This window comes from Pocillopora damicornis, chromosome 14, assembly GCF_964200805.1.
Source record: "Pocillopora damicornis chromosome 14, jaPocDami1.2, whole genome shotgun sequence".
Classification (NCBI taxonomy): Eukaryota; Metazoa; Cnidaria; class Anthozoa; order Scleractinia; family Pocilloporidae; genus Pocillopora; species Pocillopora damicornis.
Genome location: NC_142683.1, coordinates 743411 through 758754, shown reverse-complemented (window position 1 = coordinate 758754; position 15344 = coordinate 743411). Strand labels below are relative to the sequence as shown.

Below are 15344 nucleotides of genomic sequence, written 5' to 3'. Positions count from 1 at the left end.
AGCTTTGAAACCCTGATGCGTGTGAGCTATATCATCTGCATGGACAGGGGTAGAAAGAGTTTGGTGGATACCCTATATACGGTCGTCATTACGAGATATGTGAAAACGTATCTGCTTGGCGAGAAGATCGGGTTAACTTCATACATGCATGTGCTCAAGAAGTTAAACTCGCACTATTTTCCATTATTTCTGGACAGAGGTCTACAGAGTTATGGTGGCACTTTTGTACGCTTGTTGAGAAAACGAGGCGAACCTCACACACGTGCTCAAATGGTAGAACTCGTCTTAGGGTCCGCATTATTCTGAACAGCGGTTTACAGTCAAGTAGATAATTCATACGGTTGTCGAGAAAACCGAGATTTCCATGTTCGTTCACATTTTGTCAAACTGGGCGTACTTTCATCTCTATTTTGGAGAGAGTTTCATTGGATCCTTTCCAAGAATCCCACCGAATGCCGTTTTTGTATTTTCCTGTTAAGCAAGCCTTTCGCTGACAGTCATTGAACCACCATCCACCTTTGGTGTCCTGTGCACAGTTTGTGCTGGTATTCTGCATATTATTTTTGTCAAAAGTCGAGAACTTCGTACCATTCTGGAATGAAAGAGAGTCACCTGCACCGCCACCTAAAATGCAGCGATAAAACATCAGTAACCCTTCTAGATTAATGATTTAATATCGGGGCTGAAGTGCTCTTGTCGTGAATTTAGCAGTAATAAAGATAAATCTACGTAGATTAATCGTTGACGGAAGTGTAGAAGAAGGAAAAGATTGATAAATACTATCCGTTCATTTTTGAAACTGTATCACCAAGATGATTTGGCAAAGCATCTCGCCCACCCTGAGAGCCATATCAGATTGCAGGATACGTTGCCTTGCCCCCTTGGAGAAAGAGTAATCAAGCTCTTCTGCCCCATCGTCGGGGAAGAGCGAGCTACAGAAGAGGCCTGGAGACGAAACCGTTCGTTAGGTAATGAGTAACGATGCGAGATTCTAAGGGAACGATCGTAATATATCCTGAAGAGGGTGAGAGGGGGGGTTTATGGATTTTAGATTTGTCACGACAAAATTACCTGATCCTCCATGACGCTCTGGAGTTTTCTTTTGACCCCCCCTCTCCCCTCCCCCCCCCTCCCTCATCCCTTATCAATTGGCAATCAATTTCCTATAGTTCCCCTTTTTTATACTCCTTTGGTGACGTCTAATTACCCCTCCGCTCTGTCTAGAAACCCTGGGACCCCCCTAAATCTTTCGAACCTCCCCCCGTCCAGTCGGTAAATATTGACTGGTCCGTAAGGATATTTTTTTCCCGTTAAATGAGACCTCCACTTACCCACAAACGATCCCACTGTTAGCGTGTACATAGTTTGCCAGTCTCCCAATTCACAATTCGTGTATTCAGCGTAGTCCTTGCTGCCGTCAGAGGTTTCCATGTCTAACCTTATGGAGAACTTACTGTCAGCATGAATTTTCTCCATAGATCTTAAACCCAGCCAAAACTCGCCGGAGGTATCCCCAAATCCTTCCTCATAAGAATCCCAGTCTCTGTTGAAGCCGATGTATCCGTCAAAGCGCCGCATCCAAAGGGTCCAACCACCGCCAGCAGTTTCTTGGTCACAGTAAACTCGAAAACGATCATTTGTTTGCCAAGTCTTCCAATTTATCAACAGACGGTAGCTTCCGCTTTCTGTGTAGTTCTTTTTCAGCCAATTTTTACAATGTCGCTGAGCTTAAGGGACAATTGAAAAAACACACGTTACAACTAATACTTTATGAAAACGAAAAATCAGTACTCAGGGGCTGGTGACTTCTGCGTATAACCTGGGCTGACACAAGCTCACCTCGTACCCAAGTCTGCGCGGTATTAATTTCGATCATTTGCTTTATATGAGCCGACCTGAGCTGCTAGCGATTGGTTGACAGAAAAATCCAAGGCTCATGTTGTAAGCTTACCTGGTTTAGCCGTGATGACCTTTAACGAACTTCCGTCGGTTTCTGTCGTCTGCCCTGTTGAAAGGTTCAGTTTCTGCTGTAGCATGAGACTTAAATCCGGTATCATCAGTGTGTAGTTGTAAATGTCGTACAATAGTTCTGACTGGTTTATAAGACTCCTAATTAACATTTCGTTAATGGTTGCTGCAGAAGCAAAAGGGGAGAAAGAAAAGAATAAGATAAATTTGCATCCCTGTGACTCGCACATGTTTGGTGGGTACCCTGTGGAGACTCTCGTCTCAACATCCTTGTATGAGATATCGAACAGCAGTCAATGTATCTGCAAACGTACCTTGACATTGGACAGCAATCGATGACTGAAGTGCAAGTGCAGTGCTGGCGGAACTCACCGCCGAAGCTGAAGGAAACATATAACTCCAGGAATTAGAAACTAGAGCGCTGGAAGTCGTAATACGAGCTGTTGGAGTCGAGACAGAGAATACTGAAGACTGGGACGAGTGTGAGGGCGTGGGCGAAAGTGAACTCTGTTGAACTTCATGGCAAGTTGGATCTGAAAAAATAAAAATAATGGAATAACACTCAACAAACAGTGACATATTTTTCATCATAAATATGGCACGAGAAATGAGAAGGCTTCCAATGAGAGGACATTTTAGGGTTAATTTTTGGCAAAGACAATGATAGATTTGATTAAATAAAAAAAACATGTTAGATTTATCGAAAGGAGAGTTCCGAACTGATTTATCACGAGAGAGAGCTATCCGCACGCCTGCGGCGAACGAGAACATGCTTATCCATAGTTTTTTATTTTTCCGCAGTTTAATGTTTCAGAACCATGTTTAACTTCATCCGACAACATGTTTTTCTGGGGCCCTAACCAATCCAATGTTGACTAATCTTTGATCTTTTAACCTGAATTACGCAGTCTTGACTACTGCGCAGGCACAATAAATTAGAACAGTTTTTCAAGTACCTAAACTTCCATTACAGACGTAGATTGACATCCTCATGTTAGACGACAGGCAGTGTCCCCCTTCGTGATTGGCCAGGGAGTGGTTGGTACCGTCGGACGTACCTAAAACGTATTAAAGTCGATTTTTATTTGAAATGATGATTCTCCAGCTGGAAAAACGATATAAACATCAGACAGCCCGGATATAACACGAACTTAAAGGTTAAGGAACTGTGAACAACTCTATTTGTCTCTGCTGGTCTCTTTCTACGCACTCGAGCCCGCGTGGAGAGGCACCGTGCGAGTGTTGAGTGTCTTATCGAAGGACACAACACAAAATAGTTACCCGGTCAGGACACGAGCGCGAACCATTAGCTCCTTAATATTGCGCGACAACCGTAGTACAAACTAAAATTTACAAAACTATCGTAAATCCAACATCTTGATTTAGATTTGTGAGATAGTGAAGGACGATACAGTAAGAGTTAACTTTCCAGCACAAACGTGAAACACATTGATCCGAACAGAGCTACAACGCACGTCTTTCCATCCAGTGTCTAACTTGCGCACTGTCTCGGCAGTCTGGTCTGATCTCTCACAAAAGGGCCTTACAAAGGGAAAATGCATAACATTTCTTAAATATTTCGTTATCTAGCTCTTTCAATGAAGACAAGTGGTCGACTGTCTTACCTATAAAGTAGTAACTATTGCCGGGCTCATATGCAATGCTGCCTGGCACGGTGTAAGCTCTAAACACCATTTCATAATACTTCAGCTGCAAAGGGTTATTACAGCTCATCAGTAATCTCTTCTCGTTAGAAAAGCTTTGATCACTTGCGTTTATTTTACAAATGTCGAACTCTTTTTTAGTCACTATCCATAGATTTGAGTACATTTGCTCCAGTGGTATGCTAGATTCCGTTTCTTGTAATACACTCGCTGGATTTGGGCAGACGATTTTCATTTTAGAATGGGCAGGAACTTTCATCGTCAAGTTTTTCTGAAAGCTAAAAAATATGGTTAACGCAATGCTGTAAATATCTCTCTCCATTTCGTGGTACAAAAGCGGTTGCATGTGGGCTCACTCCATTAAGAGAAAAATGAACTTCGTATAATAAAAGTTAAAAATTTTTTTCAAACTCGGAGCTAAAACTTAAAACTTATGAAATATTTCGTCCGTATTTCGACCGGACTTCATCAGTCAATGATATGAATGTTAAAAAAGATGAATTTTAAAAAGGTTTTTTAACGCCTCTTGGGGGTTAGAATTGTGTCATAGATAGCTGCTAATTCGTAACCATTGTCTCTGTTTAACGCCGGTTTCGTAAGTTTAATTTGAATAGCTTCTTTTATCCTGCGTTTGAAGGTGTTAACTTCGGTTGATAGTACTTTTGTCTTATTTGGGTCCACCGAGTGGCCCTCTAGGCGACAATGCTCGTGAACCGCTGATGAACTTCTTGATTGGTGTTCTTTCACTCTGATTTCCAGAGCGCGGGCCGTTTCACCAACGTACTCCTTGTTACACTTCTCACAATGGATCTGGTACACAGTACCGCATTTCTTGAGATTGACAGTTGTGTCCTTGACACGTACCAATTGTGATCTTAAAGAATTGACTGGTTTATGAATAAGTGTAACATTGTGTGACTTGAACGCTCTTTGCAGGCGTTCCGAGATACCTTTGATGTATGGCGTTGATGCATAGATTTTCTTCTCGTTTCGAGGCTCTTCGGTATCTTCTGTTGTAGATTTTGGATGTGGTATTGTTAGCATCCATTCTGGATAGTTATTCATTTTTAGAGCTTGCTTGACATGCTGTGTTTCTCTAGTTCTGTCCTCGTTTTCCGTAACCAAGGTCTGAGCTCTCAACATCAGGGTGTTAACCACGGCTCTTTTGTGTTGTAGATGATGGTTTGACTGGAAGTTTAGGTACTGGTCCGTGTGCGTAGGTTTGCGGTACACTGAGATCTTGGTAGAGCCATCTTGGTTAATACTCACACAGGTATCAAGGAAAGGAATCCTGCCATCCTTTTCTTGTTCCGAAGTGAACTGGATGTGTTGGTCAATGGAGTTTAGATGTTCTGAGAAGGAATCGACGGCGTTTTCCTGAATCTTGGCCATCGTGTCATCAACATATCGATACCACATAGTTGGAGGGGTGGGGGCGGTGTCCAGAGCTCTGCTCTCGAACTGTTCCATGTAGAGATTGGCCACTACAGGGGAAATTGGAGACCCCATTGCGGCTCCTTTCTTTTGTTTATAGAATTCGCCCTGGAATGTAAAGTATGTGCTCGAGAGGCACATCTCTAGTAGAACAGATAATTGGGCGATATCTAACGGGCATCTGTCCGGTAAGCTCTGGTCACATCCCAGTTTGGCTCTGACAACTGGAATGGCTTCATTGATCGGAATGCTGGTAAACAGTGAGGAAACATCGTATGAAACGAGTTTCTGTCCAGGGGGTACTTCAAGTTCTGCAATCTTGTTGACAAAGTCTTCACTGTTAACGATGTGATGACTGTTAAGGCCAACAAGAGGTTTCATAATCTTAGCAAGGAACTTGGCAGTGTCGTACATCACGCTACCAATGCTCGAAACTATTGGCCGTAGCGGTACGTCTTTCTTGTGAATCTTGGGTAGACCGTAGAACTTTGGGACATTCTCTGCTGTGGGGTACAGTTGATTGTAAAGATAATTAGGGATTCTCTCTTCTTTGCGCCACTCCTTCAAGGTTTGAATGAGTTTGTTTTTGATGGCTCTGGTTGGGTCGGATGTTAATTTTTCATACGTATTGGTATCGTCTAGGAGAGCCTTCACCTTGTTGTGATAATCTTGTTTGTTTAGGATTACCGTAGTGCGCCCTTTGTCCGCTTGTAAGATTACAATTGAATCGTCTTTCGCCAGCGCCTTAATGCTAATCTATGACACAATTCTAACCCCCAAGAGGCGTTAAAAAACCTTTTTAAAATTCATCTTTTTTAACATTCATATCATTGACTGATGAAGTCCGGTCGAAATACGGACGAAATATTTCATAAGTTTTAAGTTTTAGCTCCGAGTTTGAAAAAAATTTTTAACTTTTATTATGCTTCCGGAGCAGGAAATTAACGTTTTTGATTGAACTTCGTATAGTTATCTTTCTAGGCGTAATCCTTTGCGCTCATCGATCGAAAATATAGCGTAAAGATATCTCAGACTACTTCCTTGCAAAAAACCTCAAAAGGATTACGCAAGCAAAGAGAGATTGCTCGCATTCTATCAGAAACTTTAGATTCGTGAAGTATTGATACGCCTAAAATTCGCAAATGCAGTTTTATTTCAGTTCTTAAAGATTAATGAAAAACTTTGCACTGAGTGACTAATATTTGATTTCAATGTGTGAAGCGCTTTTGACTTAGCGTTGGTCTAGGAAAATGACTGTAAAAAATAGAATGATCATAGCTAATCCGTTTTCTATGGTAATTTTTGTTTTTTATCGTGTGTGCTTTTTTGATCACTGAAAACTGGTATTGAAGTAAAAACTAGCTGACTGGACTTAAACAAGCTAAAAACAAACAGACAAACAACAACAGATAAACAAAAAGAACATTCCAGAACAAGTATTGATCATGCAGCAGCGATTTCAAATTAATAGAGCAGGCAGTGTTTCTTTGTATTGTCACCTCCAGCCGAGTTTTTGAGCCGGACCAACTCAGCGCTATACTTCTTTTGTGTCTTGTCGCCAGTCTGACCACAATTAAAACCACTGCTTTTGTGCCTTAAACCCTTGCCATGCCAACCTTAAGATATTGCAAAACATTTTATACTCTTCTCGTATCCGTAATAATGGCCAGCCATGACGCTGTATGGAACCAGTCTTAGCCTTTTGTAGCCTCAAAAGTTCTTTTACACTGACATGACTGTCATTACTGGCTGTGCCCAACCAATTTCCTTCGCCATAAAGCATTTAATAAAGTTCTATAGCAGCCACATAAGTTCAGGCGTTTTTGTTTATTTAAAGGCAATCTTCTTCCATTAAACCTGTTCTATTTTACTTTATTTCATTAGTTTTTTCAAGTTTGCCGGCCCGTTTCTGTTATCCGCAATATTCATTTCCAAGAAAAGAAACTCCAACGGCAAACGTTTGGCAAACGTTTCCATGTCTGAATTGCTCCAAAAAAAGCAACTTTTGTCGCACATACCCAAAATGGAGTAATTTTTGAGCCCCTTTCTCTCAGTTACTTCACACTTTTCATTATAGCAGGATCTTTGTCACAAATGGGTCGTTACTCAAGTGTCAAGAACAAGAACACCAAAACGTTTTACACAAAGTGACCCCTTAGTATCGATGCAAAAAAGGGGAAAAAAGGTCAACTTTTATCGGATGCAAAATAACACATCAGGTATGTTCTCTTGTAGGATAAGAGTTTGTCTTCGATACCGAATATTTTTCGTTTTTCATACACGTATCAATAGGGTATTATTTGATTTGAATGTTATCATACTTGCACGATAAAACAGCTGCATAATCTTATCCTTTCAGCGAACTGAGAAGAAAATTCCGCTCTCCATCATTAATGCCACTTTTCAATTGTTACACACGTTACTTCAGTATAACACTGAGTCGTTTTAGTAGGCAATGTGATGAATCAAAGTGTTTGTGTTTTATATTACAGTTACCTCGACCGATTGTGCATGTTCGTCAATTTTAGCAATATTCTAGTCATAAATGAGAGAGTACAGTATTGAATCAAGATTAAATTCAGTCAATAATCGCTTAAACAAACTTATCGACGGAGAACATCAAGTTCCTTACAATATTTAACGACCGACTCTAGGTGTTTACAAACAAAATACTTACATTGGATTGCGAGGATCCCAGTAGATCGATGGTAGGAGAGTGGAATAACATAAACCTACACATAACACCAACAACAATCGAAGGGTAAGGTTGCAAGAAATCATTTTCTCTACGTAAACTAACTTTAATTAGTTGCGCTTACGAATCAAGGTCATTAAAGAACAAACTGTTGTACAAAAATACTTTAATAAAATATTGAGACAATGGCGCCTCCAGTTCGGCAGCTTTTGTCATGTTATTAGGCAGTCTAATTTCTTTTATCAATTCGTCTCATGGGAAATAAATTCAAATTCCATTCCCGAAAATAAGCATGGATAGAACACTTTTCGCCACATTTCCAACTTCTCCAACTGCATGTTCCGTTAAATACTTTTTCACTCGATAGAGGTAATCAAAAACGACAGTTGACTCAAACTTCTGTCAAGTAAACGAAGTTATAATTATCTTGCGCTGGTCAAGAGAGAGTGCTAATTAACTGAGACTTTTCCATCATTCTGTATATTTGTGTTCTACTCAACGATTCAATGAAGTGAAAACAAGTTCAAGATCCAATTTCATTATTCTGGAGAACTCAGAGGTAGGTTCTAATCCAGCATGGCGCCTACATGCCCTGACAAACTTAAAAGGTCTTTGTGTTTGTCGTCACAACCTCTGAACATCGTCCATCATTTTAATCTCGTGCATAAAACTGGCGTCATGCACAAACGGTTCACCACCTCATTAGAAATATATGATTGCAAACTCTTGATTGTTCTTCTCCCGGCCTGTTTACCTTTGGCCTCTTTTTCAAAACGAGGCCTAGTGCTCAACCATGAAAACATGACCAGTGGAATCATTTACTTTCCAGCAATATTACCAATGAGACAAAGTTTGATTTGATAAGTGATCAGGAACAAGTTTGATGTTATGCTCGTCACATGTTAAGTAATGAAAAGTAGGAAGTTCGAGTTGTGTTCGTTAAAAGTAACGGATACAAATTATATGTTCGCCACTGATTGTGGAAGATGAACAAAACGCCACCTCTTCCAAGGAATGAGTAGCCTCAATTGCATGTACTCGATCCAGTTCTCCTGGCTGACGTGCGAAAAAATTGACTATAATTCAGAGTTCATAAAAGAAACGCTTATACAAATCAATTTTTGTAAGTCACTCAGACAAGAAGTGTGCTACAATTCGTGCTACAATTCGCGATAACCGCACGTGGAATGTCAAAATGGTTTCATTCGTTTTTGGAGTTCATTAATGAGCTTTCTGCAAAGTTCTCCATTCTAATCAATACCTTCCAATATTTCTCTTTGAACAGCTGGTAGGAGGGAAATTGATTCGTCGAGTTCTTTACACTGCTTTTCCAACAATAGGTTTCCTAAAATTAAAGTAAATTCTCCTTCCCTGAATAGTCAATCTCTAATTCCTTGATGGAGTGGGAGCAATTTTGGTTGAGTGTCCAAAGTAATCTCAGGAAACTCACGACATATTCTTAACCAATCAGAGGCAAAATTTAAACGTTTTCCCGCGTTTAATTGGTTGGATGTTGAGTTCTCATTGGCTCTCGTTGGCCAATCTTCTGATTGACTATTACGACAACTTTGGTTTTCAATTTCCGACGCTGAAGCGAAGAGTGCTCTCATGGTCATCTTTCCATACTGAGTCTAAAAGTCAGCGGGAAGCGTGCGAGCCGCAACTCCTCTCTGGGACAGAAAATTGCTCCTTTTATTTTGGTCTTCAAGTCGACTGTAGTCACTAGTTAAGCTGCTTTTATTTTCATCTCAACTTTGGACAAAGAATGGTTAACCCCAGTCCACGCCTGCCATTGAATGCCCACAATTCCTTGAGAACTGTGCGTGCCATTCTCGTAACTTCCTGTGAGGCATGCGCGTTGACAATCATTAAACCACCATCCGCCTCCTGCAACTTGAGCGCACTTCAAGGTGGACTGATCATAGTCTTTATTTTTAGTGGAGAATTTCATCCCACTGTGATACGAAAACGAGTCTCCCGCATCGCCTGCAAAAGGAAAAAGCAAATCTATTGTGGCCATTCCCATAAATTGTTACGACTCCGTCGCTTTCCCTTTCGTGGATGTGCCTGAGTCAGTCGTTCAAAAGGTGGAAAAAAAGATGAAAAAGAAAATCAACCAAGGAGGTGGGGGTGGGGATGGGGTAATTTGGTTGGATCAATATCAGTATCTGAGCAACTGCCCACCTACCCCTCCCCTGACTCAACAACAGTCAATTGACAACAAGTTAAGGTTAATGTTGGGTTAGGAGAGGGGTAGGTGGGCAGTTGCCCAGATACTGATATTGATCCATTTTGTTTGGGTAAAAAATTTTTCTAAGCCGACTGCTTTGATCAATTTTTCCTTAGCTATTTGCATGTCACTTTTGACCTCCTGCAGGAGTCTTCTTACATCCCAGGTCTACATTAAGGTTTTTACTGTAAACATCCAGGTTTAATTGCTGGTTTTCACGTGACGTCACTAAATTTCTGACTTCAGAACTATTGATCCTCTTGAGATTTTACTTTCATGATGTATTAGAGCAGCTAAAAACTAATATTCAGACAAATTTTCACTCCAAATGGGTTCTTGGTTTAGTGATAGACTACTCTTGAATTTCTAAGCTTTTGCGTGACGTGGCCTTTACATGACGAGCGAGAGAGCTGTTATGTTGGTTTAAAAGGTGACTTATTTAGGGAAATTCAGCTATCTGAACAGTTCTTGTATTAGAATAAAGTATTATTGTTACGTTTATGAGTTCTTAGAGAGATAAATTCACGCTTTTGTAGCAAAACTCAGTGACAGATGTTTCTGCTGGTTTCCGGCCGCCATGTTGGTGCCCATCTAGGTGGGCACCAGCATGGCGGCTCCATACAAATCTCTATAAATTTGGGAAAACGTTTCTCCTCATATCTTCCGTAAGAAAAATTGCTGTGACCTGAATCTTGGCGAGAGTCTTTGCATATCTAGCTTCTTTCTATTTCCAGATTCTAGACTAAATCGATTGAACGGTTTTTATTTTTTATTTTGATCTATTTTGAATGGCGTGACACTGAAAACCAGCAATTATACTTTTTATAAACAAAAAAGAAAAAAAAAGACAAGGTTCGGTCGGGCAATGAGAAATGAATATTTTCAAACGAGATTCTTTACAGTCAAATGTTAGAAAACCATGACTAAATTGATGCCAGAAACTCTCTACTATAAAGAAAAAAATCTGCTAGATGTATGTTGAATACAACTATGATGGTGTCAAAAAAGTTAAAAGCTTAGCCTCAGTTTAAATATCTCGTATTTCTCGCGTTTTGGCAGCCGCCATAAATTTCATCCCTTGTGTCATTTCTCACCTGAATAACTTCCAACAGTTATCTTATATTTTCGGTCCTTGTCCAGTAGACATCCTTCGTACTCTGCGTACTTCTTGATTCCATTCGAGGATTCGAGATCGAATCTCAAGTTGAAGTACGAGCCACCAGTGAGTCTGTACATTTTCTCCAAGCCTAACCAAAACTCTCCTGTTAGATCTCCTAAGCCTTCCACGTAGGCAGACCACCCGCGATCGAAATCTAAGGAACCATCATATCGTCTTAGAATTATCGACCAACCTCCTCCGCCGTTCTCGTTGTCGCAGTTCACTCCAAACCCTCCATTTCCATCCAAGGGATCGATACGGTAAATACCACTAAGTGTGTAGCCAGATGACAAAAGTGCGTCACAGCTGGGAAGAACTTCAGAAGAAAAGCATGCAGTTAGAGTAGTCAATAAGGCTGCAAGGTTATGTTTAACGCTGCGTAATTCCGCGCCGAGGTTGTGGTAATGCGCTCAGATATCTATCAGCTCATATTACCCGTTAGCACAATATAGTTTGTCGAGATTATAGCTCGAGAAGAGCTGCATGTGGGCTTCGAGAAATAAACAACTTCACAAGATGAATCTACTAGCATATTTTCAACCCAAACGGAGGCTACTGTATTACTAAAATAGATTTTGCAACGCACGGAAGGAAAAGTTTGCCAATGACTTGTCGACGAAAACTGACATTGACTATTCAGATAGACTTTAAGAAAAAAACAAGTGTCTTTAGAACTTGCAGAGCCTTGCATAAGTACTATGCTTTTGGTATTCTATCCTATACATGTTTTGTTTCCTGTAGTCGCGAGAGAAAACTTAAGACGCGTTTTCCCACGCTTCCGGCAGTTTTCTTCTTTTTACATTCTTTTTCATTTTCCTTGGCTCCTTGTGACATAGCAGGTAATTTAGTGTTAACAGCTGGGTTGAAAACGTAAAATAGCCACCGTAAAGGGTAAAAAAGCTAAAAAGCCTTTACGGTGGCTAATTTACGTTTTCAACCCAGTTGTTAACACTAAATTACCTGCTATACTCTCCCACCGACGCAGCACCACAGTTTCTTTAGAAACTTACACCTTTATCCTTGTGACATAATCCTATTATCTGATTAGCTGTTTGTGATTTGTATGATCTTGGTTTCACGGCACTCGATAGAAACCCACTCTTTGTGGGTCAGGTTAGAGTGTAGAATTCACATTTGGAGCGCTTTTCGATTGAGTGTCGTATGACAAGCCAAATTAATCGCAGTGGCCAATCAGAAGAAAGAAACACATCTGTAAGAGCCAGAGAGAACTCAAAGTAAAAACAGCCAAACTGCCTAAAGCGCGGGAAAACGCTGGCGACCGAGTCATGATTGGCGTTAGTTTTGCTTTCAATTGGTTGAGAGAGTGGCGGAAGTTTTCTTTACCAATCAGAGAGCGAATTAAGGCAAAACCAATGCAATCACGGATAACTTTCGAACCTCAATTGAAAACTGCCCTAACATTGAAATTTTAACACCTTACCTGGAGCACGATGTCCAAGGGAACAAGCTGGTGCGATGAGTGCATTTTGAGCTACGACAGCGCTATTTTGTTCCTTGGTACAGTTCTGTGTTACATTTGTTTCATGTTCAGTCTGGGCTTTCTGTGTCACCGTTTGTGAAGAATTAATCCCTTGCAGTATAAGCTCCAGATCTGGTATGATGGAAGTGTAGTTACAGATTTCTGCTAACTGGCGAGATTGGTTTGCGAATAAAGAGAGGAATCCTTCTGAGCTGGAAGCTTTAAATTCTGTTGAATAAAAGAAAAAGAATGATTGGTAAAGTATCCGCCTTTTTCAAATTTATTTTATAGAGAAGAGAAAGGGTAGTTGAGTGGCTAACGTGCAATGTTTTGAACCCTAGTCACAAGAAGGCCTGCAACGAAACTTCTAAGCATGTCGTTTATTTGCGTCTTCACCAGAGCGAAAAATGTCGCTATTTATTCACTTTTCAGGCCTTTTTGCGTTTTGCTTTAGTTTTGTCAGCCGCAAAAGTTCGCGAAACGTGGAGCGATTCGTGCGGTAAATGAATGCGATCATACAACAGACTCATAAAGTCTTACCCTGACACTGGACAGTGGCTGACGATTTTAGAGCAAGCGTAGTATTTGTCAGACCAGCGAAAGTCGTTGTTGAGAAATATTGAGTTGGACTAGACTGATGAACCAGAACAGAAGAAGATCCTCTACTGCTCAGACTTGGTGTTGAAGAATGATGCACTCTCTCTGTGACAGGAGCACACGAAGAGACTGAACTAGAAGGAGAAATTTTAGGAGCGTCGATGCACTTGGGATCTATGGGAAACAAAACAAAAACAAGTGTTTTTACAATTACGACTATCATAACGAAGGAGGGGAAGGAAGGCACCATAACCTACCCCCCCTAAGGAGAAAAACGAGTATAACAACTTAATACGTCTCTCACCAGAGCTTCCATTACAGACATGAATCACCATCTTCATATTAGACGTCAAACAATGTCCTCCATCGTAATTTGAAAGTGAATTTTTCATTCCGTTTGAAGTTGCTGAGGAATTAAAAGGATAAATATTAGATCAGTATTAGATGAATATTAGATAATTTCAATACAGTATGACTTTCAATACAGTATGATTTTTGGGCGCATTTAGAAAACTCAATGTGTTTACATTACTGTATAGAAAAAACAAATTCGTCAAAAACTTACAAAATGTTTCTTATAGCAGTAATAAATAAAATAACTAATTAAGAACCAGGTGACATGAAAGCTAGGTACAGTTCCTCGCAAAATAAATCAAAAATAAAATTTCCGAAACAAGAATGTTTTGACGGCAGATTTAAAAGATAAAAGAGATGTTGTATTTTTAAAAGAATCCGGTAGACCATAATATAGGTGCGGAGAAAGAAAAGGCACGTTCACTGTATGTCACAGAGTTCACAGTAGGGACAGTATAAAGTAGTTTAGAGGATGAGCATAGGCTTCATTGCGGGTGGTATTGTTGTAAGAGGGACGATAAGTAGGCTAGACAAAGTCCATGCATAATCTACTCAAGGCCTTACCTATAAAGTAATATTTTGTTCCCGGTGCAAACTCTAAACGGATATCCACTGACTCATCTAGGCGTGGAGGACTGTATGCTCTAAAGACCATTTGGTAATATTTCAACTTCAAAGGACTATCACAAGTTAAGATCCTTCTGCCAGCTGATATGTTTACTTTGCACATATCATAGTCTTCTTTAGTGACAATCCACATGTTTTCGTACATGAGTTCTTGTGGGATACCGGATTCTTGATCCTGCAGGACGCTTCCCGGGTTTGGACACAACACGTTGAGTTTAGAATTTTGAAGAACGTTAATCTCCACGTTTTGTTTAAATCTGTAAAGTAATCAAGTACGTATACAAATATATAAAAAGAAGGCAAATAATCAGTTAAAAGACAGGTTGATAAGTAAGATCGATTTACAAGCATACATGTACCTTGCAAAATAAGTGTCAATAAATAAGCAATAATCGTAATGCAACTATTAGCTAGAAAAGTAATCGAACCAGCGTAAGTGCATAATGTAAAAAAGCTGTTAGCATGCATACAACCAAAACAGGTAGTGGATATTCAGGAAAGCTCTCACGGCAATCATATTTTTAATCACACAAGTCAATTTAAAACAAATTATAGTGCCAAACCATAACAGTGAACAAAAGCACAATTTATGGTGGAAAGAGAGAAGATGGAACAATGCATTACAGTTAATTAAGTGAAAAAAAAAACTGGCACTTTCCTTCCAGTATGTTTAGTTACCATAACTAATGGCTTTCAACAGCTTGCCTCGATATACATGCCATAAAGAAGAAATTTAATATTTCTGAAAGATTCTTCAAACGAACTTTCAGTTACGTAATAAGAGTTGGCTTCCTCAGTAACATGTACGCGTGGAGATAACAATAGATCTTTTTTGTAATCAATACTCACAGAGGATTCCGCGGGTCCCAATGTAAAGATGGATGATAACCAGCAGAAGCAAAGGAGACAGATACCAAGAACAGGAATTTCATGAATTGCTGTGGTTTTAACATACTTATTCATCCATCAACGAGGCGACGTCTGTTTCTCAGTCTCCAACGGTTGAACTATGGTGTGGTATCAGTGTCTATATACAATTGCCATAAAATTAAACGGTTAGCTGACGTAATTAAAACCCGCGGTAATTGCTCTACGTAAAACGGGTGCTATTGTTTCTCTTTTGAAATGACAATTGC

At 40.0% G+C, this 15344-nt stretch overlaps 2 protein-coding genes across 2 annotated transcripts; both read right to left on the bottom strand.

The window, feature by feature from the left end:
- Nucleotides 1-382: 382 nt before the first annotated feature.
- Nucleotides 383-7881, bottom strand: LOC113671459 (uncharacterized). The gene is made up of 7 exons (XM_027187663.2): nucleotides 7744-7881; nucleotides 3594-3910; nucleotides 2925-3026; nucleotides 2283-2501; nucleotides 1952-2134; nucleotides 1332-1727; nucleotides 383-624 (listed from the first exon to the last, which is right to left on the bottom strand). Exons 1-7 carry the CDS (start codon nucleotides 7845-7847, stop codon nucleotides 383-385), a joined length of 1563 nt encoding a protein of 520 aa, XP_027043464.2. The 5' UTR covers nucleotides 7848-7881.
- Nucleotides 7882-7955: 74 nt separating this feature from the next.
- On the bottom strand, nucleotides 7956-15256 carry LOC113671458 (uncharacterized). Its single transcript, XM_027187662.2, has 7 exons — nucleotides 15058-15256; nucleotides 14146-14465; nucleotides 13532-13633; nucleotides 13171-13401; nucleotides 12592-12858; nucleotides 11086-11466; nucleotides 7956-9747 (listed from the first exon to the last, which is right to left on the bottom strand). The coding sequence occupies exons 1-7, from the start codon at nucleotides 15159-15161 to the stop codon at nucleotides 9488-9490; spliced, it is 1665 nt and encodes a 554-aa protein (XP_027043463.2). The 5' UTR covers nucleotides 15162-15256; the 3' UTR covers nucleotides 7956-9487.
- Nucleotides 15257-15344: the final 88 nt, after the last annotated feature.